The sequence below is a fragment of the Andrographis paniculata genome, unplaced genomic scaffold, assembly GCF_009805555.1.
Source record: "Andrographis paniculata isolate CXL003 unplaced genomic scaffold, ASM980555v1 Contig82END, whole genome shotgun sequence".
Taxonomy (NCBI): Eukaryota; Viridiplantae; Streptophyta; class Magnoliopsida; order Lamiales; family Acanthaceae; genus Andrographis; species Andrographis paniculata.
In genome coordinates, this window is record NW_026137620.1 from 1,609,289 (window position 1) to 1,633,750 (window position 24,462).

At 35.6% G+C, this 24,462-nt stretch overlaps 3 protein-coding genes across 3 annotated transcripts; 1 reads left to right on the forward strand and 2 right to left on the reverse strand.

The window, feature by feature from the left end:
* Positions 1-1,973, reverse strand: LOC127241167 (cytochrome P450 77A2-like). Its single transcript, XM_051260085.1, has one exon. It carries the CDS (start codon positions 1,729-1,731, stop codon positions 193-195), a length of 1,539 nt encoding a protein of 512 aa, XP_051116042.1. The 5' UTR covers positions 1,732-1,973; the 3' UTR covers positions 1-192.
* A 12,560-nt stretch (positions 1,974-14,533) lies between these two features.
* LOC127241390 (uncharacterized) lies at positions 14,534-15,784 on the forward strand. The gene is made up of 4 exons (XM_051260413.1): positions 14,534-14,933; positions 15,015-15,125; positions 15,245-15,325; positions 15,415-15,784. Exons 1-4 carry the CDS (start codon positions 14,715-14,717, stop codon positions 15,487-15,489), a joined length of 486 nt encoding a protein of 161 aa, XP_051116370.1. The 5' UTR covers positions 14,534-14,714; the 3' UTR covers positions 15,490-15,784.
* Positions 15,785-15,838: 54 nt separating this feature from the next.
* On the reverse strand, positions 15,839-24,134 carry LOC127241389 (pleiotropic drug resistance protein 2-like). Its single transcript, XM_051260412.1, has 17 exons — positions 23,766-24,134; positions 23,538-23,658; positions 22,248-22,336; positions 22,058-22,142; positions 21,661-21,951; positions 21,358-21,448; positions 19,643-20,543; positions 19,306-19,466; positions 19,128-19,231; positions 18,878-19,043; positions 18,628-18,791; positions 18,209-18,541; positions 17,843-18,133; positions 17,681-17,764; positions 17,248-17,609; positions 16,742-17,168; positions 15,839-16,625 (listed from the first exon to the last, which is right to left on the reverse strand). Exons 1-17 carry the CDS (start codon positions 24,092-24,094, stop codon positions 16,353-16,355), a joined length of 4,272 nt encoding a protein of 1,423 aa, XP_051116369.1. The 5' UTR covers positions 24,095-24,134; the 3' UTR covers positions 15,839-16,352.
* Between the last annotated feature and the right edge of the window lie 328 nt (positions 24,135-24,462).

Consider the following 24,462-nt stretch of genomic DNA (forward strand, 5'->3'; position numbering starts at 1 on the left):
TGGCAAATAAACCATAAATAGATACGACAATACTTTCCAAGCAAAGCCAATACAACAATTTTACAAATAAAATAAATTCCCAAACAAACAGCAATTTCAAAAAATAACAACACAAGCAATTATAATTTGACGTAATAAAACAGCCACCAGCAATTGAATTCAATACAAATAAATTATTAATTAATTAAATAATTATTGTACGGACGGCGGCGACCGCCGCGTGACCTTAGCCCTAAGGCTGTTCTTCATCACCACCGTAAACTCCAACTTCTCGCTCAGATCCACCGGCGCCGCCGCCGCCGCCGACCACTCGAATTCCTGCACCATCCTCGCCAGCATCAGGCTCACGTGCACCGTCGCCAGCCCCAGCCCGGGGCAGATCCGCCGGCCGACGCCGAACGGCATCATTTTCACGCCGGAGACGCCGGTAATGTCGGCCTCCTCCCGACCGGAGAAGAACCGGTCCGGGTCGAACCGGTCCGGTTCGGGCCATATCTTCGGGTCGTCGGAGATCCCCGGCAGGAAGAACTCGACGTTGGCGTCCGTCGGAATGTCGTATCCGGCGAGCTTCGCCGGCTCCGTCACGGCGTGCGTCAGCGCGAAGTACGTCGGCGGATGCTTCCGGAGAAGCTCCTTCACGACGGCGTTTAAATACGGCATTCTCTCCACGTCCTTCTCGTCCACGCGCCGCTCCCCCACGGCGGCTACGATCTCGTCGCGGAGGCGCGTCTGGATCTTCGGATTCTCGATCAGCCGCGCCACCGCCCACTCGATCGCCGTCCCGGTGGTGTCCGTACCGCCGTTGAGAAACTCCGAGCAGAGCGTCACCAGCTCCGCGTCCGACGGCACCGACTTCCGGCCGTCGATTTTTAAATCAAACAGCGTATCGAGGTACGAAAACGACGCAATCTTCGCCGCCGGCGGCGGCGGATTCGACCCCAAATCCCTAATTTCGCGGCGGCGGCGCTCAATTAAGGGAACTAGGGTTTCGATCTGCCGGCGGCGCACCTCCATCACGCGCCGCCGCTGCTTGGCGAAGAAGGGGCGGAGCAACGGCAGGAAATCATCCAATCTGGGATCGAGAACAATCAAAACATTCTTCATCATCAAATCGACTTCCTCGATCGTCTCCTCGTCCAATTCGACGCCGAAGCACATCGCCAGAAGAATACAAAATACGGCGAATCTCGCGTTCTTCAGCACCCAAACAGAGCCGCCGTTCGCCTCCGCCTCGGCGGCGATTCTCTCCACCAGCTTCTCCATCGCCGCCGCGCGGGCGGCGCGGAACTCCCGGACCCTCGCCGCTCCGAGCATATTCTGCACCAAATTCCGCCGCAGCGACCGCCACACCGGCCCGTACACCGCCGCGTTCACCGTAAACTTGTTGCTGCTAAAAATGGTCCTCGTCGGATTTTCCGGCGGTCTGGTCGCGAAAATCTGCCCTTTCTCGATCAACGCCTCGTAGGCCAAATCGGCGCCGCTGATCACGATCATCGTCCGGCGACCCATCCGGAGAGTCAGAATCGGTCCGTACTGAGGGATAAGTTCCCTGACGTACTGAAAAAACGGTTTCCCGGAGCGCGCCACCTGGAAGAGGTTTCCGACCACCGCCTGCCCCGGCGGCCCCGGCGGGAGGTTGAGCTTCTTCGAGCGGGACTTCCTGGAGAGAAAAAACACGAAAATTGAAGCGGCAAAGAGCGCAGAGGAGAGCAGGAAAGGTAGGAACTCCATTGATGAAGATGACCGGAGCTCGGAGTGCAGAAATTGGGGGAAATCGGGGAATGTATATCAACAGGTGGAGCTTGAAATTACGGGTGGAAGCAATTAATTAATTAAGGACCCAAATTAAATCAGCTGTGGATTAGGGTTAGGGTTTGGTTCCAGTGTGTATTCGAAATTACAGGTGAAAAGAAGAGAGGTCGAAGGAGGAAGGGGGAGTTGTTGGACGCCATTAATGGAGGTTAACAACCATATTCGGCCATTAAATTTGAGCAAGAAAAGTTAGAGATATACAGCTGAACTTGTCCTCTTAGCTAGCTAGCTAGGTACTCACATGTGCAGTTAATCATTTTCACCATTTTAATTAACTCTACATGCAATCCATCATAAAAAGACTTTGATCCATGATATCAAATTCTCGACCTCTTTTAAGTCTTGTATATTACATATAGTTTGTTTATTGTGATTTGTATTATTGATTTAGTTTTTAGGTTACTAAATTCAACTTAAAACGTATTAAAGCACACTCAAAGGATAAAAATTATGGATTCTTATGTTATATATATAAATAAAAACTTAAAACAATATTTTATATGCGGCTGTTACTATATATAAGAAGCATATATAGTATAGATAGCACAAGTCAAATATACTAGAAAACATATTTTGTATAAGTCGATAGTATAAAGTATATATTTATATAATATAAATATAATACATATGACAATAGTATTCACAACACATATTAAAATTGATCTAGCATATACCGTCTATTATCACAACAAATATAAAATAAAAATGATTATACATATTATACTTTATAAAGTATGTATTATTTGTTTAATTTTCATATGTTTGTTTTAATATGTTATTTTGTATGACAAGGACATACAGGCTAAGAAATCAGTCCGCATAAGTCATCAGGCCAGCAACTCAGTAAGTTCGATTTATATTGTTCATTTTCAGTTTTATAAGTTCAATCATCTCTATTCGTAGGGTGTTTTTAGCAGTAAGTTCGATCAATTGTACAAGTTCAATCTCTATTTTTTTAGCAACAATAAGTTATATTTATTTTTTTGTACATTTTTTTTACAAGTTCAATCCATTCGATTGTTAGTCTCTTAGTCAATTTCATCGTTATGCAGCATCATTGCATTGGAAATAAGTCCGCATCAGTCATCAGTCCAGCAGCTAGATTTTCTTAGCGGTAAGTTAGACTTATTTTGTTTATTTTCAATTTTATTAGTTCAATCATATCTGTTCGTAGGGTGTTCTTAGCAATAAGTTCGATCAGTTGTACAAGTTCAATCTCTGTGTTCTTAGCAGCAGTAAGTTAAATTTATTTTTCTGTACATTTTCGTTTTTTACAAGTTCAATCCATTCGATTGTTAGTCTCTTCGTCAATTTCATCGTTATGAATCATCAATGGATTGAAAATCAGTCCGCATCAGTCATCAGTCCAGCAGTTATATTTTCTTAGCAGTAAGTTTTGACTTATTTTATTCATTTTCAGTTTTATAAGTTCAATCACTTCTGTTCGTAGGATGTCCTTAGCAGTAAGTTTGATCAGTTGTACAAGTTCAATCTTTGTGTTCTTAGCAATAGTAAGTTAGATTTATTTTTTTGTACGTTTTAATTTTTTACAAGTTCAATCCATTCTATTGTTAGTCTCTTAGTCAATTTCATCGTTATGCAACATCAATGCATTGAAAATTTTTCCACAAATTTATTATCAGTCTAGAAGCTAGATCTTTTTAGCGGTAAGTTCGACTTATTTTGTTCATTTTCAGTTTTACAAGTTCAATCAACTATGTTCGTAGGGTATTCTTAGTTGTATGTTTGATCAGTTGTACAAGTTCAATCTCTGTGTTCTTAGAAACAGTAAGTTAGATTTTTTCTTTGAACGTTTTCATTTTTTAAAAGTTCAATCCATTCGATTGTTAGTCTCTTAGTCAATTTTATCGTTATGCAGCATCAATGCATTGAAAATTTTTCCACATCAGTCATCAGTCCAGCAGCTAGATCTTTTTAGCGGTAAGTTCGACTTATTTTGTTGATTATCAGTTTTACAAGTTCAATCAACTTTGTTCGTAGGGTGTTCTTAGCTATATGTTCGATTAGTTGTACAAGTTCAATCTCTGTGTTCTTAGAGACAGTAAGTTAAAATTTTTTCTTTAAACGTTTTTGTTTTTTAAAAGTTCAATCGATTCGATAGTTAGTTTCTTAGTCAATTTCATCGTTATGCAGCATCAATGGATTGGAAATCAGTCCGCATCAGTCATCAGTCCAGCAGCTATATCTTCTTAGCGGTAAGTTTTGACTTATTTTGTTCATTTTCAGTTTTATAAGTTCAATCACTTCTGTTCTTAGGATGTTCTTAGCAGTAAGTTCGATCAGTTGTACAAGTTCAATCTCTGTGTTTTTAGCAGTAGTTAGTTAGATTTATTTTTTTGTACGTTTTAGTTTTTTACAAGTTCAATCCATTCTATTATTAGTCTCTTAGTCAATTTCATTGTTATGCAGCATCAATGGATTGAAATTTTTTTCACAAATTTATTATCAGTCTAGCAGCTAGATCTTTTTAACGGTAAGTTCGACTTATTTTGTTCATTTTCAGTTTTACAAGTTCAATCAACTATGTTCGTAAGGTGTTCTTAGTTGTATGTTCAATTAGTTGTACAAGTTCAATCTCTGTATTTTTAGAAATAGTAAGTTAGATTTTTTCTTTGAACGTTTTCGTTTTTTAAAAGTTCAATCCATTCAATTGTTAGTCTTTTAGTCAATTTTATCGTTATGCAGCATCAATGCATTGGAAATTTTTCCACATCAATCATCAGTCTAGCAGCTAGATCTTCTTAGCGGTAAGTTCGACTTATTTTGTTTATTATCAGTTTTACAAGTTCAATCAACTCTGTTCGTAGGGTGTTCTTAGCTATATGTTCGATTAGTTGTACAAGTTCAATCTCTGTGTTCTTAGAGACAGTAAGTTAGATTTATTTTTTTATACGTTTTCATTTTTTACATATTCAATCCATTCGATAGTTAGTCTCTTAGTCAATTTTATCGTTATGCAGCATTAATGGATTGAAAATCAGTCCGCATCAGTCATCAGTCCAGCAGCTAGATCTTCTTAGCGGTAAATTTTACTTTTTTTTGTTCATTTTCTGTTTTATAAGTTCAATCACCTCTAATCGTAGGGTGTTCTTAGTAGTAAGTTCGATCAGTTGTACAAGTTCAATATTTGTGTTCTTAGCAGTAGTAAGTTAGATTTATTGTTTTGTATGTTTTAAATTTTTACAAGTTCAATCCATTCTATTGTTTATCTTTTAGTCAATTTCATCATTATGCAACATCAATGCATTGGAAATTTTTCCACATCAATCATCAGTTTAACAGCTAGATCTTCTTAGCGGTAAGTTCGACTTATTTTGTTCATTTTCAGTTTTATAAGTTCAATTACCTCTGTTCGTAGGGTGTTGTTAGTAGTAAATTCGATCAGTTGTACAAGTTCAATATCTGTGTTTTTAGCTGTAGTAAGTTAGATTTATTTTTTTGTACGTTTTAGTTTTTTACAAATTCAATCCATTCTATTGTTAGTCTCTTAGTCAATTTCATTGTTATGCAGCATTAATGGATTGAAAATTTTTTCACAAATTTATTATCAGTCTAGCAGCTAGATCTTTTTAAGGGTAAGTTCGACTTATTTTGTTCATTTTCAGTTTTACAAGTTTAATCAACTATGTTCGTAAGGTGTTCTTAGTTGTATGTTCGATTAGTTGTACAAGTTCAATCTCTGTATTTTTAGAAATAGTAAATTAGATTTTTTCTTTGAACGTTTTCGTTTTTTAAAAGATCAATCGATTCGATTGTTAGTCTTTTAGTCAATTTTATCGTTATGCATCATCAATGCGTTGAAATTTTTTCCACATCAGTTATCAGTCCAGCAGTTAGATCTTCTTAGCAGTAAGTTCGACTTATTTTATTCATTTTCAGTTTTACAAGTTCAATCATCTCTGTTCGTAGGGTGTTCTTAGCAGTAAGTTCAATCAGTTGTATAAGTTCAATATCTGTGTTCTTAGCAACGGTAAGTTAGATTTTTTCTTTGAACGTTTTTCTTTTTTACAAGTTCAATCCATTCGATTATTAGTCTCTGAGTTAATTTCATCGTTATGCAGCATCAATGGATTGGAAATCAGTCAACATCAGTCATCAGTCCAGCAGCTAGATCTTCTTAACGGTAAGTTTGACTTATTTTGTTCATTTTCAGTTTTATAAGTTCAATCACCTCTGTTTGTAAGGTATTATTAGCAGTAAGTTCGATTAGTTGTACAAGTTCAATCTCTGTGTTCTTAGCAGTAGTAAGTTAGATTTATTTTTTTGTACGTTTTAGTTCTTTTTATAAGTTCAATCCATTCTATTGTTAGTCTCTTAGTCAATTTCATAGTTATGCAGTATCAATGCATTGTAAATCAGTCTGCAACAGTCATCAGTCCAACAACTAGATCTTCTTAGCGGTAAGTTCGACTTATTTTATTCATTTTCAGTTTTACAAGTTCAATCATCTCTGTTCGTAGGGTGTTCTTAGTAGTAAGTTCGATCAGTTGTATAAGTTCAATCTCTGTGTTCTTAGCAACAGTAAGTTAGATTTTTTCTTTGAACATTTTTCTTTTTTACAAGTTCAATTAATTCGATTATTAGTATGTTAGTTAATTTCATCGTTATGCAGCATCAATGGATTGGAAATTAGTCGGCATCAATCATCTGTCCAACTGCTAGATTTTCTTAAGGGTAAGTTCGACATATTTTGCCTTACAAGTTCAATCATCTCTGTTTATAGGGTGTTCTTAGTAGTAAGTTCGATCAGTTGTACAAGTTCAATCTCTGTGTTCTTACGAATAGTAAGTTAGATTTTTTCTTTGAACGTTTTTGTTTTTTAAAAGTTCAATCCATTCGATTTTTACTCTCTTAGTCAATTTCATCGTTATGCAGCATCAATACATTAGAAATTTTTCCACATAAGTTATCAGTCTAGTAGCTAGATATTTTTAGCAGTAAGTTCGACTTATTTTGTTCATTTTCAGTTTGACAAGTTCAATCAACTATGTTCGTAGGGTGTTCTTAGCAGTAAGTTTGATTAATTGTACAAGTTCAATCTCTGTGTTCTTAGCAACAGTAAGTTAGATTTTTTCTTTAAACGTTTTCGATTTTTTTTAAAGTTCAATCCATTCGATTGTTAGTCTCTTAGTCAATTTCATAGTTATGTAGTATCAATGCATCGGTAATTTTTTCACATCGGTCATCAGTCCAGCTGCTAGATATTCTTAGCGGTAAGTTCGACTTATTTTGTTCATTTTCAATTTTATAAATTCAATCATCTCTGTTCGTAAGTTGTTCTTAGCAAAAAGTTCAATCTTTGTGTTCTTAGTAGCAATAAGTTAGATTTATTTTTTTGTACATTTTCGTTTTTTACAAGTTCAATCCATTCGATTGTTAGTCTCTTGGTCAATTTCATCGTTATACAACATCAATGCTTTGGAAATCAGTCCACCTCCGTCATCAGTCCAGAAGTTAGATCTTTTTAACGGTAAGTTCGACTTATTTTGTTCATTTTCAGGTTTATAAGTTCAATCATCTATGTTCATAGTGTGTTTTTAGTAGTAAGTTCGATCAATTGTACAAGTTCAGTATCTGTGTTTTTAGCAACAGTAAATTAGATTTTTTCTTTGTACGTTTTCATTTTTTACAAGTTCAATCGATTCGATTGTTAGTCTCTTAGTTAATTTCATCGTTATGCAGCATTAATGCATTGGAAATTAGTCCGCATCAGTCATCATTCCTGCAGCTAGATCTTCTTAGCGGTAAGTTTGACTTATTTTGTTCAATTTTAGTTTTACAAGTTCAATCATCTCTGTTCGTAGGGTGTTCTTAGCAGTAAATTCGTTCAGTTGTTCAAGTTCAATCTCTGTGTTCTTTGCAATAGTAAGTTAGATTTTTTCTTTGTACGTTTTCATATTTTACAAGTTCAATCCATTCGATTGTTAGTCTGTTAGTTAATTCATCGTTATGCAAAATCAATGTATTGGAAATTAGTCCCTATCAATCGTCAGTCCAACAACTAGATCTTTTTAGCGGTAAGTTCGACTTAGTTTTTTCATTTTCAATTTTATAAGTTCAATCATATCTGTTCGGTAGAGTGTTCTTAGCAGTAAGTTTGATTAGTTGTGCAAGTTCAAATCTTTGTGTTCTTAGCAGCAATAAGTTAGATTTGTTTTTTTGTACATTTTCATTTTCTAAAAGTTCAATCCATTCGATTGTTTGTTTCTTAGTCAATTTCATCGTTATGCAGCATCAATGCATTGGAAATCAGTCTGCACCAGTCATCAGTCCAACAACTAGATCTTCTTAGCGGTAAGTTTGATGTTCAATCTATGTTCTTAGCATGTTTCTTAGCAGTAAGTTCCATTTATTTTATATACATTTTCATATTTTTTGTTCATTTTTAGTTTTTACAAGTTCAATTCATTCGATTGTTGGTTTTTTAGTCAATTTTGTCGCATCAACAAGTTTATCTACATTGTCTCTACATTGAATATCAGTCCGCATAGTCAGCTAGATCTTTGTTTATCTGTTTTTAGAGTAAGTTTGATTTATTTTTTGTACATTTTCAGTTTTCACAAGTTCAATCCCTTCAATGGTTGGTTTCTCTGTCAATTTTGTCATTCTTCAGCATAAACAAGTTTATCTTCATTGTACAGTAATAAACTTTCGCCAATGAGAGGAACCTTTGTAGGCTTTTACACCTCAGAGAAATACCGCCTTATAGAAGAAACAACATTAACGCGTGATTTAAATAAAATTTTTATGAATGAATTATTAATTATTATAAATGTTAAAATTTACATGCATGTTTATATCATGGCAGAGAAAATGTCTATCGAGTATTGCTCTAGATGTCCTGTACTAAGTGCATAAATGGCAATAGCCGTCACTTCTGACGAGAAGATTCTTGCTTCTACTCAGTTAGTTTTTGTTCTCTCTTTTTGCGTGTGTATAATTCAATATAAGCTAGCCAAAATATTTTTGTAAAAATTCTCTGATGCTATTATTATTTACAGTGAAAACTTTGATGTGAGGTTAACTGATTTTCAAACTGGAAGATTATTAATGTCGCTCGAAAGGAATGATCACGGCATAAATTGGGCAGTAAGTTGTCCATTAACTAAGTTCAACTAACTATTATAAGCTATCTACGATTTTTTAACATTTAATGTCTAAGAGTTTCTTTGTTTGGTTAGAACCTTGCAAAATTTAAAGTCATTCTTGTATTCGAAGGATTTTGCAGATTAAATTTCATCCAGTCTATACTAATATTTTTACAACTGGAAGTTGAAATGGAGTACGGGTGTGGAATCCAATAACAGAAGCCATTATCAGAGAGCATCATTTTCTTAAAATCTCAAAATTTATATTGTTCAATACATCTTTTTTTTTTAAAAAAAAAAACACTTTGTTAAGGCATTTGTCATTTATTGCTTTTTCTTGCTACTTTGCAGCAAGTGAGGTGTCTTCAATATCTTTCAATGCCCAACAGGAAATCTTGGCAGTAACCTGTCTAGAGGAGGTTAGGATTTCGGAAAAAAGAAACAACATTATTAGCCTTGTTTGATGTTATGAAAACTTGATCCAACTTTTTTGTATGCAACGGGTTTTATCTGGGAATACAGAGTGGGAGCTGAACCTCAACTTATGTTGAGACAAGATACAAACTTTGCATACAATGCAGTGTGTTTTCACCCATATGTTGCACTATATTTCCTAACTGCTCAGGTTTCATTTTGTCATTGTTAGTTTTTTTTTCTATATACTAATCTCAGTTATATTACTTTTATAATGATTGTCTTTCAGGAAAGTTTATTTGATATGTTCATGCAACTTACAACTGTAGCACGAGCATCGATTATCAGAAATACAAGAGATTTTCAGGATTTATTATCATATTATAATACGAGGATTACATTGTGGAGATCTGATATAAACAATCCATACACACCTCTTCAGCCTCGCTTAATAATTTCCAATGTTATGCTTCGTAGGTATGTAAAGTTATTTGCTATTCTGGGAATTGCTTCGATGTGAATTGACTAATGCTTCCCAAAATTTTTTAGACAGTCTTAAATTCTAATTATTAGAACATTACTTTGCTAGGGAAGCATGCACTCATTTTTCTCCCTGCGGAAGATTTTTAGCACTTTGCGTAGCATGTGTCCTACCTAGAGTTGACGCTATTTGGTGGTTCAACTTTACAAACTACACGAATGATGTTACTAAATGATGAATTTATACAAGAATTAAGGATATATTCTCTTGAGGAGGCTACGTGAGTCATATTTTCTTGCATGTTAATTTACCCAATTCTAATATCTTTTTGTGAAGCTAATGCTTGTTTTCCTTCTTATAGTTTTGGTTCTATTTCAAAGTCTTGTGCAATATCAGCACCTCAATGCTTGAGTTTAATACAGGTTAGTTATGTTAACTAATTTGGATCACTTTACTTATGACAATTTATCAAGCGTTTGACGGGGATAACAATTGAATATAAGACCATTACTTCTTTATTAGTTGTAAAAGGCAAATTTTAATATGGTGTCTCATTATATCTATATTTTGGGAAGTTATAAAGGATACTTACAGTGGGAAGTTAACTAATTTTGGGAATAAATGACACTATTTATTGGTATATGAATTTTTCAAAAACTTAGTAGGCTTCGTGATAGGTCCATTGTAATAAATATGTAGAAATGTAAGATAATGATGGTGTTTCAAATTTCTAATATATTTTTATGAAAGCTTATTATTTTATAATTTATTTTTATTTTAATTTGGCAACTCTCCCGTTCTTGCCTACCTCAGAACATTTTTTGCTAGATTATGGCGAGCGTCATAGTTCACTTAAAAGATACGCTTCGATTAAAGTTAGGCATACAAATCTGGAGGTGGGAGTAATGTGCAAAATAACATTTTCTATTTTGCATACTTTGATTTACTAAAACTTGTACATTTTGACAACTCCAATTCATCATGTTATTATTATTATTATACTGAGAAAGATAAAATTGAGATATTTTGTTGAATTCCACTTTTAAGACTTATTAACATAAAGGATTTTAGAATACACGAAGTCTTATATGTTTGTATCTTGTGTATTCCAATAAAAATTATACTATTGGATCATGAATGAACTCAAATAAGAATAGTTATCATTTTTTTTTTTTTAATATAGTTGGTCTTGATATTAAAAATTGCAAAAATATACTAAAAGCACTAAATACATTTTTGTGTGTTGACAATACTCAATTCTTTCCAAGTATTTAAATGCATTTATGGTCTCTCAGATATACAGGGTTCGTGATATGAAACATATGAAGACTCTTTCCAACACAGAAAAAATGGCTACTACAGCATGTTTTCATCCTTCAGTTGGTGGAGGCATTGTATGTGGAACAGATGTAAGTAATTTTTTTTATTTTTACCTTTAATGTTGTTGCTCATAGTCTGCTTTATACACCCATCTAATCTAACCTGACCATTATTTTTTATCTAAGTAATGTTAGGATGGAAATGTGCGGATTCTGAAATGGGATGGCTCTCGAAATGGTGAAGAAGATGAGGATTTCTAAAGTCATATTGGAGATTAGAAAAAGTATCTACGCACATAAATACACACATAGATAAACAATTTTGATTCGGAACAAATTCATGTGTTCTCTAGTCCAGGGTACCAGGTTTGAATTGCTTGTGTTTGGTTCAATTTGATTGTTGCATGGTGGTTTGTGGTTGAGAAGTTGGTTTTTGGATTGGCTTTTGCAGTGTTTTTTGATGGATTAGTTGTTCTTATATGCAGTTCTGTTTTGCTTTTTATTATTATTATTATAATAATTATTATTATTGTATTCAAGTTTTGATTGGTATTGCGGTGGATGGTTTGATTCGATTCGAAGTCGTTGGGATGGATAGATGGATTGATTGGCAGTTTGACCAAAGATACTGCCCGATTCCGGGTCGGGTTTTTGTACCGGGTCATCTCGGATTGCCTGTATGCTTTGAAGGGCTGGATGGGTTTGGACCTCTATTATGATACGTTGGGCCTTTCTAGTTTATGTAGCATTGGGCTATGTTTCTCTTCTCGAATTGAATGGGCTTTATTTGTTTTTGGGCTTTGATTGCATAATTTGTGTGCATTTGAGCATTTTTCAAGTTAGTATTTTTTAAAAAGTGTCATTCATTAAATAGTGATTAGATACTGATTTTTGTATTGTATTTCTGGCATCATCAAAGATAATATCTACCTATATTAAAACCATTTACCTACTAGGGTCTAAATGATACTTTTATTGATACTTTTGAAACTGTGAGCAATTTTTTGTTAGTATTGATGTAACCAAAGAACCTATTCCGATTATGAAATTACTTGTAAATTATATAGTCATTAATTTTATATATATTTTGTTAAAATTATACTCCAAACAAAATACTTACATTATACAATACTCGCACGGTGTAACGCGCAAGGCGTGTCCTAGTATATGCATATATATCACAAAATTAAAGCGATTTAATATATGCACCTCTAATATATATATTATTTATTTATAGCATAATAAAAAATAAATAAAATTAAGAGGTTCATTGTGTGTTTGTTTGAGAGTTTGGATTTTGAGTTGGGATTTGAATAGTAAAAAATTTGAATTTGGATAATTGTATGATGTGATATAAATAAGTGTTGATATGATGTTTTGAATGTAAAATTAATTTAATTTAATGTTTAATTTATATTAAAATAATAAAAATATTACTCTCTCCGTCCCAAACACCGTGCAATATTTCTTTTTTGGTATGTCCTAAACATCTTGCAATATTTCTTTTTTGGTATGTCCTAAACATCTTGCAATATTTCCAAAATAGAAAATAATTAATTATACTTAATTTCTACTGCACACTTTATCACATCTCTATCACCCAAATAAAAATAAAATAAAATATACATTTTTCTTTCTATCATATCACCTAATTTTTAAATTATCCTACTTGTTACTACTCATCTAAAAACTCGTGCCCAAAATAAATGTTACACCTTGTTTGGGACGAAGGGAATAATATTTTTTAGTCCACATACACAAAATAAATATAGATATATAGATTTTGAAAATTTTTTTTAAAAAAATAAAAAATAGTTTGCAAGGTATTAGATTCGACTGAGTGTTTATAAGTGCGCACTTTTGAATAACGGCGGTGGATTCTCACGCCAAATATATATATATATATATATATAAATAAAAATAAAAAGAAAAATAAAGAATAGAATGAATTGATCGGCCACCAACGAATAATAAACAAAGAGAGGCTTTGTGAAGCGTGACTTTAGAGTGAAGATGACAAAAAATTGACCACCTGATAACGACATTCGCATGACTTTGAATTCAATTGATCTAACACAACATTACATGTGTCATTCTCATAATGGATTTTCTTTTAATTTAATTTTTAATTTATATTAAAATAATAAAAATAAAAATTATAACATTATTATAATTTAATAATTGAAAATTTGATGAATAATACACAATTAAAATTAAACCTTAAAAGCAACTGACCACATCGCATTGCTTTTTTTTTTTTTTTCAATAAATATTCAAAAAATAGTTTATTTTTCATTACATATTTGAAAAATAACGATAACATGTGCATATTTTATATATAAATAAATAAATAAGTAAAATTGTACAAACAACAAAAGAACAAATATATGTGGGGCTAACAAAATGGAGTTTGTTATCCCGTAAAAATTGTCTGGTGGTGTGGAGAGGAAACTTGTGACCATCAAATTATGGGTTCAAATTTCGATGTTGCGCTCAAATGTTTGAAAACTAGTTTTAATAAAATTAGGTAATAATTATTAATTTTTTAATTTAAAAAATACAAAAAACAAATATATTTGTTTTTTTTGCTAAAAAATGAGAATAAATTTTTACTACAAAGAAGAAATATATAAATATAGATTTGAATGGGGTAAAAAATATTATTTTTTTCATCCAAATTATATACATATGCCGTTTAGCTATAGATGACCTTTTTTTTCACACAAAAGATGATTTTTTTAAAATCTATTTATCAATTTTAAACACAATTAATAAATATAAATCAATTTAACTTATTTGTATTATATAAAATTTTGTTCTCTATCAATTATATCCATATTTTATATATTTTATTGAGATATAATATTAAAATATTTAAACATATATTTTTAATTTATTTTAATAATTAAATAATTAATCATCGTTATCTAAATAATTAATCTATACTACCTAAGTTTCTGTTTCCAAATAAAAAGCTTCATCTTTGCCAAGAGAGAGTATAATTATTTTATCATCTTCATCTGTTAAATTCAAATGTATCCACTCTTTTTTTTTTTCCAAGTAAAAAATGCTATCTCCGGTCCAGATACAAAGTATACATATTTCTATTTTGTGACGTTCAATATCCTTTTTTTTTTTTTACAAATATCTCTATTTTACATTACATTATTATTTTTATATAAAAAAAATAAACAAAAATATCATTACACTACTTTTACTTTTATGCGCTCGCTATAATTAAAATATTTTAAATTCTGCATAAAAAATAAATGTATAATTATTGTTTTGGCGATATTTCTTATAAAATACACATGCAAATGGACACATACGAGAGAGAGGGAGTATTTAGTTGTCGTGGTCAAGAAAACTTGCATATAATTTTATAACAAACACCAACAGATGAGCTGTGAGGGAGGGCAGGCCAGCATTAAAGCTTAAGCAAGTCAGTGGAAGCCACCGTGTAAAGTAAGTAACTATCACCACCATCATATCATATATAATCAAAGCGGCAAGAGCAGCCATGGAAGATCCAGACCCAAATGTCACCATATAATTAACACCGCAGCACAACCTGTAGCCATGAGTACCCCCACCCCCACCCCTGCAGATCAATCTCAGTCTCTGATGGGCAACGTCTGCCGGACAACCTCGTCCACCGACGTCGCCGAGGAGTACGAGGCTTCCTTCCAGGCCAGAGAAGACGAAATCGAACGCCGCAAAATCGCCATGAGAGAAAAAGTCCAGTCTCAGCTCACCCGCGCCGAGGAAGAGACCCGACGCCTCGCCCAAGTTTGGGAGGTACCTACCTACTTGATTAATTAATTGCAAAAAAGAATTAGGGTTTCCGTTAATTTCAAAATTACTTCGTCTTCTTCGCAGGAACTCGAAGTTCTCAGCGATCCTATGAGGAAGGAAGTCGCCACTGTTCGTAAGAGAATCGATTTAGCCAATCGCGACCTCAAATCTCTTGGACAGATCTGCCAAAAGAAAGTAAGACAGACAAGTTTCCCTTTCCCCCTTTTTGTTCTTCCGCAATTAACTTCGATTCAAAATTCCCAATAATACGTTTATTTTCTTAAAAAAAAAAAATTCTCGTTGGAATTGCACAGGAGAAAGAGTACAAAGAAGCTATGGAGGCTTTGCAAGAAAAGAACAACGAGAAATCTCAGCTCACCAATACACTTGTCGAGGTAATTAATTCAATTGTAGAAACCATTCCCGACAATTTTTCTATACTTCCGAATTGAATAAATCAATCAAACGTGTAATGGATTTGCAGTTGGTGGGTCAGAGTGAGAAGCTGAGGATGAAAAAGTTGGAAGAACTCAGCAAGTTTGTGAACTCAGACATCTGAGTTATTCAAATTCAATGATCTTATGTATGTTCTGTGTGATCTCTTTGATTTTTTATTTTTTTCGCTGTTCGATTTCGATTTTAACCATCTGTTTGTTGCCATGTTAATTTTTTGGAGTTGATTGACAATGGTAGAGCGAGTGCAGCCATTACTGGTTAGGATTACTGACAATTTACAATGTAATGAAGTTCGAATATCGATTTGTGGATTAATTGGTTTGGATTGATTCTTAGTACTCGAAAAATATGTTCTTTTCTTCATTTATTGAGAACAAATGCTTGTAGATGTTATGCAAGAGTTCTTACATGTATCTTTGTTTTGTTTCGGTAAATAATTTCGAGGTGCAATAGTCGATTAATATTGCCGATATATTACTGAAATATGTTTAGTCCCGTGGCTTTGGGGGATAGAATTCTTTAGGAAGTCTTGTTAACAGCCCGATTATATTTAGAAGGAATCTTTTTGGAATTTTAACAGTTCTTTAGATATAATATTGTGTATAAAATGAAATCGTACATCAATGTGTTTAGTTCTGTCGTGGAATACAGGATTCTTAAATAATTGTATTTCGGACCGACTATCCGGGAACACTATAACATTATTTTGCAAATAGCCAATTTAAGTTATTAAACCTTTTAGCCACAATGCTTGTTTTAATGCCTCGGTTATTGCTACATACTCAGATTCGGTAGTGAAGAAAGCTACTGTTTGTTGTAATTGTGATTTCCAACTAAATAATTTTGAGGTACAATAGTCTAAATATTGCTGATATAGGTTTAGTCCCATGGCTTGTTAAGCCCCTTGTCGCAATCTCGTCGTAAAATCGAGTTGCAATAAAAGAATGTTGTAATAGCTTATCCTCGCTACTTCCTTTGGAAGTTGAGGTGTTTAATGCCAAAGGCGAATAGAGTAGAGAAAAGTAATACCCAGCCAAGATGCGCAGCCGCAACAGCTCCAAGCAAGTCATGTCTGAACCCCAAAAATCTGTCGAAATAATCCTTAATTAGGACATCTCCGGCGACGCCAGGCACTCGAACGACCTCCGTCCTGTCCCCTAACTGCGACGTAATGAGGCCATTGATGGTCCAAGAAACAGGGGAGCACCACAAGTACCATCTCCACCACACAGGTATTTCCTGTCGAAAAACCGAGCATTTCCATGTAATAAGTTTAAGGTTTGTGTTTGTCTTGTCATTTTGTTTAGGTAAGAGCTTATGTTGAGCGATGGTTATTGCGGCGGGTTGAGTATTACCCGTTTAAGGATGATGAAGCCGGAAAACAGGTTCCAGAAGCTGAGGAAGAACGACATCGTGATCGCGGCAATCTGGAAGTTCGGCGTGAGGGCGACGAGCATCATTCCGTAGGCGATGAAGTAGACGAAACACATGAACATGTAGTAATAGAACCAGCAGAATTTGTCCGCACGCCACTCGAATCCAACCATGGAGAAAAGTAGGAGAGTGTACACCAAAGTTTGGATCGCAACGTATACCGTCTCAATCGCTACCTGAGAGAATGCGTACGGCAGAGCCGAGTACATTCCCGCCGCCTTTTCCCGGTAAAACACCGTTCGTTCCACCGAAATAACCGACTGCACGGAGAAAGCACTCGTCCCGCCGAGAAAAATGACAGAAGCGTACATAGCTCCGAGAAGAGTCATTAAATCTTGCTCCGTCGATCTGCGAGGAAAGCAATTGTTAGACAGACGCCGGACAAGGTAATTGTCGATTATTTCGATATCGAGTTGTTCCGACTCACAGTTTTTGTCCTCCGTTCCAGAATATGGCTCCGAATAGGACTCCGAGGATCAACGTAACGAGGACCCTTGCGGCGTTATACTCCGGATGTCGCCAATACGACAAGTTTTGTTTCCAGAAGCAAGCTTTACATTGCGTCGTGAATGGTTGTGCGTATTTGGTTGGAAAATGTAGATCTTGCGAGTCCGGACCTGGGCTGCTTAGTTCGCGAACGAGTTCTTGATTTCTACGGTGGAGGTCGGAGTTGGCGTAAACTTCCGCAAAGTCGACGTTGAGTTGAGCTTCGACTGCGGGCGTGGTGAGGTCGAGCATCCAAGTGGCTGGGTTGTAGCCATCTTTGATCAGAGGAATTCCCGGCACGGACTGGCGGAAGAGAGAATTTCGTTATCGATGTGTCGAGAGGTTAGTGTATTTGTTTTGTTAGGATTACTTACGGCGAAATATTCAATCAGATGGCACGAGTGATGACCGAGAGGGCCGGCGTAGATTACTTGTCCTCCTCGTTTCATCAGCAACAGCTACGACGAAGTTGGTGTAAGTGAAAAGACGACGATGATGGCTGAAAATGGATACCGATAGCTGGGTTTGTGAATTACCTCGTCGAAAGATTCGAAAATGTCGATGCTCGGTTGGTGGATTGTGCAGACTACTGTCCGTCCCGTGTCTACCGTCGAACGCACCGTGCGCATCACGATCGCTGCTGCTCTAGCATCGAGACCGGACGTCGGTTCGTCCATGAAGATTATTGAAGGATTGGCGACGAGCTCGACGGCGATGGTGAGCCTCTTCCGTTGTTCGAGCGACAACCCGTTTACTCCCGGGAGGCCGACTAAAGCATCCCTCACCGGATTCAGTTCGATCAGCTCCATCACTTCCTCGACGAACATCTGTCGAAGCTTCGATAGTTAGGCTAATTTCCGACTACCGTTAAAAATATATCGAGTTCGAGATAGCTTACTTACTTTTCGCGTCTCCTCGGTCACTTCCGGCGAGAGACGTAACCACGCGGAGTACACGAGAGACTCGTAGACGGTAACTTGTGGAGAATGGATATCGATCTGCTCGCAGTAGCCGCTGATCCGAGCGAATGTAGATTGATTCTTTGGGTATCCGGAAATGATGATGTTTCCTTCGATGTGTCCCGATGTTTTCCTTCCCGCTAAGACATCCATCAAGGTTGTCTTACCGGCGCCGCTCTCGCCCACCAATGCGGTAAGAATCCCGGGCCTAAAGGCTCCGCTCACGTCTCTCAATAGTCGAAGACGGGACTCGCTCACCCCTCGCTTCCTCATTTCCTAGGGAAGACATTACGATATCAATATAACTTTTTGGAGTTTTGGAACAAGCTATACGGTAGATAGTCGTTAAAGAATTGACGAACCATAGGCATGTCGACGTAATAGTTGACGTGATCGAACGCTAGCCACAACGGAGTGAACGGAAGCACCATTCCTCGTTTTCTTGAGCTCTCCTCTTCATTTCCGTCGTCCTTCTTCTCTTTCACCTTCTTCGCTTCAATCGCTAGAGACTCCGAACCACCTAAAGCTGCATAAACATCCAACGAACATTAGAACATGATCCGAGAGAACGGTAAAAAAAAAAAAAAAAGAACGGGAAAATAAGAATCGTACGGTCGAGGTAGGCTAGCGCAACTGTGAAGCAAATGGTGAAGAAGATTGAGAACGAAAGAAGAGCGGAGACACATATCCAATACATGTAATCCTCCGAAAACATCGCCCTTGACTTGAGGAGAACCTTCCCGACAGTAGCTTGAGCAAATCTCGGATCGGTGTTGGGCTATGAAACGGACAAAATGCATTAAACTAACTGTTAAATGACCATCTTACCTAAAAGTTTAAAATATGCGTAAAAAACACTTACCCGGCTCCATCTTTCGTCGAGGAACTCATTTATGGCTATCGCGCTCTGACCGTACATCATAGGCGACGCATAGTAGCCCCAAAGCATCCACGGCGCAAGCTCATCTAAGCACGGAAAAGAAAAATTCATTCGACGCGACCATCAATCACGATCAAAGCGAGTGAAAATATAAACTCACCTCTATCGATAATGAAGCCGGCGAGATCGAAGATCAACACCAATGTAAAGGCGCTCAAAATGCTTACGGTGACGATGCTTCGCCCGATCACGGCTATGAATCGAAAGAGCGATAATCCCATCTGATGCACGATCACAAACACCAGCAATTGTCGAAAGAACCTGAAAATAGTACGAATATAAAATAACATAAACACCGATCCAAACTTTATTGTAACACTCCGGCCCACGAGCCTCACAGGGAGTGATCAGCCTATGATCCTGATACGCTTAGCTTGCGAGCTGGAGTATTACATCAATAGTTTATGAAAAAACAAATATCGATGCAAAGGTGATACCGACTAGCCGAAGGAGCGAATCCGATGGTGTAATAAGTAACACCTGTCCAGATCGACGATTCCATAACCGAAAGAGGTACCCCAAAAATCCATATCGGTAACGAAAACGCCCAAGCCGGGTAGAAATGAGCGTCGCGCTGCTTGAAAAACAGGGGAAGTCGATAAACCGTCAAACCGAGCTCCGATAAGCTATTGAACATAACATTGTTAAGACTGAAAAACAGTGCCGCCATAACTTTTCGACCGTCTTCTAAGTGCCCAAACTTCATCTCCGTCCTAAAGAAGACGGTGAAGGCGATGATCGCCATGATCGTGATCTGGAACATCTTGAAAACATAAAACAACGCGTTCCGTTTCATCATAAGCCATTCCCGCGCCAAACACGTCTTCAACAATTCGACATTCGAAAGCCCGTATTTACTAGTGATGAGAACATCACGACGAGCTTCACTTTTTTCGTACGGAACGGATAAATCGTCGATTAGCTTCTTCCCTACGGAAAACGAGCTAAACTTGCTCGCTAATTCAGATGATGGAACGTATCGATAAGGCTCATTCTTTTGGAACCAATATTGCTCTTGATCCTTCATCGATGTAACTTCTTGTAAGAAGTCGGCGACGCTTTTCCTCTCGGGGCACTTAAATCCAACACCTTCGAAGAATTCGAGTATGGAGTCACGTGGACCGTGGTAGACTATATGACCTTGGACGAGCAAAATAATGTCGTCGAAGAGCTCGAAAGTCTCTGGCGCTGGCTGGAGAAGCGACATTAACATCGTCGTGTCCATCGTACGAACCATCTGCTTTAAGTACTTGATAATTTGGAACGTCGTCGAGCTATCTAGCCCGTTCGATATCTCGTCCATGTAAAAGACTCCCGCCGGTCCGACCAACATTTCTCCTACGTATGATATGTTCGGTATAAGCATAGAGAAATCGAGGAAATATAAGTAAACTGAACGCACACCTGAACGCACACAAGAATACGAGAATTTTGTAATCTAATTCGATTAGAATAATCTCCTCTAGATATTTTTACTAGTTTTATTTTGAGGTAAATGTATAAAATTTCTTTTTATTTTTAGTAAAAAATGTACAAAATAGGCTTATATTTTATTTATTATGCGAAACTTCTTGTGTTAAATCGAACCAAGCAATACCATTTTCGTTTAATGTTTAGTTGTAAATATGATTGAAATTATGAAAATTTTATAAAAATAAAAATAAAATATATTAAATATATTTTTCAATAAAATAAATAAATAAATCAATAATTGTTCAATTCTTTATTGTTATCATTTTTGTAAAAATCAAATAAGAAAAAAGCGTAAATGTATTCACTTTATTAATATTTTTAATATAATTATTAAATGCGATATTTTTAAATACAAAAAATACTTTTTTTTATTTATACTTTTTTTTAAGAGTAATTAAATATATTTCATAATAATATAATAAACATATACGAACACATTACTTATAAAATTGTTCGAAAATTTTTATTTTGAAAACAAACATTATTAAATTACTATTAAAAATTATTTATATAAAATTTTAATAGAAAAATTATTTTACTTAAAAGAATAAATTTCTATGTTATTTTATTTTTATAATAATTAAAAAATAATATTACATATTTAAAAATAATAATTTTAAAAAATATTAGTTTCTTAACAAATGAGGTCTTGCTCAAAGCAGGCTCTAAATTAACATACCAATTGTGAGTCTCTTTTTCTGACCACCAGATATTCCTCGTCTCATTACATCTCCGACCAATGTATCAGCGCATATTTCTAGTTCAAGTATCTGCAGTCATTACCTCATGTCCTTAAAGAGTCCTTTTAAAATATAGATTTTTGAAATTTAAAAAAAAAAAAATTAAAATTTAAACAAAAAATATTTGAAGTGATGATTGTGTAAAATAAATATTTTAAAAAATATATATTAATAAATTATTATTGATAAATAGTGTCAAAATTTTCAAAATTTACGTAACCACGGGTGAAAAAGAAACACACCTTAAGAATGTAGTCCGTTGCGAGACTACATTCTTGACCGGCAATCGCCGTCGATTTCATAAACGCGTCGATTTCGGGATCCGGCTTAATCCCGGCTTCTTTTTCGCGCCTCGACAGCTCGACAAGAAGATCATATCTCGTCCCGACTCCTAAACACCGTGCCGCGAAATCCAACGTCTCTCGGACCGTCATCTCGCCGTGGTGAAGATCCTGCTGCCCGACGTAAGAACTGATTTTCTGCGGAACGAATTCGGAGAGCTCGTAACCGTTGTATGTGATCCTTCCGCTGACCTGACATCGTCATCGAAGAAGTTATTACACCGAACATTTCAATAGAAGTATTTAAATGTTAAAACAAGAAGCGAAATTTTTTTAATCGAATCGATCTAGCGAGCACCCGAAGATCCTTCCCGATGTTTCCAGCTAACGATTTAAGAAACTCCGTCTTGTCCGCACCGGGAGGCCCGAGAAGCAGCGTCATCCTGGATGCCAAGAAGTTCGTCGTTAGTTCTTACATTCGAATTTTAGGTTAACTGTGTGTTTTTTTTTTTCGATAGATTTTCGATATTTGGAATAGTAATACGAACCTCGAAGGCCTTAAAATCCCGCTAACATCGTCGAGCAACTTGATGTGTTGTTTCTTCGACGGGAGAATCTTCACCTTTTCGATGAGTCCCTATGCGAAACGACAACAACGACCATAATTTTTTTTAAAAAAAATAATTAATTCTGAAACATAAGGACTTGTTAGAAGTTCACCCATCTTAGTACTCGGGGGTGAAACTAGGATTCGACGAAAAAAATATAACTTTTAAAATTTTCAAAATAACACAATTTATTTGTTAATTTTCGACCTGCCATATTTTAAAAACCGTGCAAAATAACAAATTACTATAACATCAACTAAGATAAATTTATTTTAGTAGAAAAAAAAAATACTTTAAATATGATTATTTTTATTATTCAAAATTTAATACTCATACAAACACATCTTATATAAAAATTTAGTACTCCCGAAGGAGTATTAGACATCTTCAACTCTCCACTCCATTTTTGCAGTTGCTACAGTAAAAATGCAATAGTTGATCTACAGTAATTTTACTCTAATTATAAACTTCAATTTTTACTCTAAAAAGTATATTTGGGGTGGGTTGGAGCTCCTCCTCCCCCGCCCCCAATTTTGGTACAATGGGTTGGAGTTACTCTTAGGGTGTGTTTGTTTGGGAGTTTGGATTTTGAGTTGGAATTTGAATAGTACGATGTGATATAAATAGGTGTTGATGTGATGTTTTGAATGTAAAATTGATTTTTAGTATAATATAAAAAAAAAATAGATATTTGATTGGTTGTTTTTGGGAGAAAAAAATTGGATGAATAGTGTAAATCCAATCCAATCCCCCAAACAAACATTAAGAAACAACAGTATTTTACTAGTAATTAGAAATATATAAGATGTTTTGACATTTTTGCCTTTAACTTTATGTTAAATCGTAATAGTATATTTGTAATTTAGGTGAAAGTTAAATGAATTTTGGTATTGATGTATGATTAATTTTACTAAAATAATAATAAAAAAAAAAACTTTGAAGGGGAATAGATGAAAATACTTAAAAAGACTACTTTGAGTTGGAACAAAGATAAAGTATATTTTTAATTTATTCAATTATATATATATATATTAAATTTAAAAATAAAAAAAAGCTCCTTTGCCCCTACCTAGGTCTGCCCCAGTTAATACTATTCTTGCCTAAATACGTTTAATTTCGAAGTTCTAGAGAGATCTGATGTTTTTCGTTGTTATAAGTTATGCAACGACAATAGATTTGTTCGCGCTAGCTCAATCGACGGAATATCGAGTAATGAAGATGAAACGATACCTCTATCGCATTCAACGTCACGTTCAGCAAAGTCGGGAGCGCCCTCGACGCGACGTAAGTCTCGCCTTCGATCGACAAATGCTCGTACCGAACTTCAACCTTTGGGACATCGATGCCGACCCTATTTTTTTTTTTTTAAAAAAAAAAAAAAAAAACGAATGCATTTTACGACGAGCAATGCAAAAACACAACTAACCTTCAACTTTATTTTTTTCATCGCTCATTTACCGGTCGATTCTTTCGCGCAGCCGTCGCAAGAACTTTTCGGGATCATTTCCTACGGCCCGGAGTACATTTCCGACAAGAATCGCTCTTTCATGATCTCTGAGATTCGCAAAATCGACCTGTTCGGACAACTCTTTGCCTTCTTCGGACACTGTCTTCATTATCCCTTTCGTCGCGCGATCAAACGTCGGCAGCCTCTCGATGGCGGCCCAAAGTAGCTCCTCTCGATCGTCGTTGCCTCGCGTCGTTGCACGTCCCGCCGCATCTGCCGCCGGTCGGAATCTCCGGCTAACCGGCGGCGAATCTCCGGCGGATTGTGGTGGTGGAGCCATGGTTGATTGTTAGGCTATCAAACTTCATTTATGGCCATGAAAACATACATTTTTATATATATAGATATAGATATAGATGTGTAGCTTTCATATTTTTATACTTCACTCTATAATTCTTTAGGATATGATGGGATTTTATTTGGCAATTTTTATTTTATTTATTTATTGTTTTTTTTTTTTTTTTTGTAGAAAGTTTGGTTGGATGGATTTGGACGTAATGAAATTTAAAGTATTTGGTTGGGCGTTCATTCAAATTTATTTTAAATCTGCAAAGTTAATTATGAATTTGACATTCATGTCTTTTAATATTTTTTTCAGATCTGTTTTGTTCTGGGGATTGGATTTTAAATACATTATTTTATCATTTT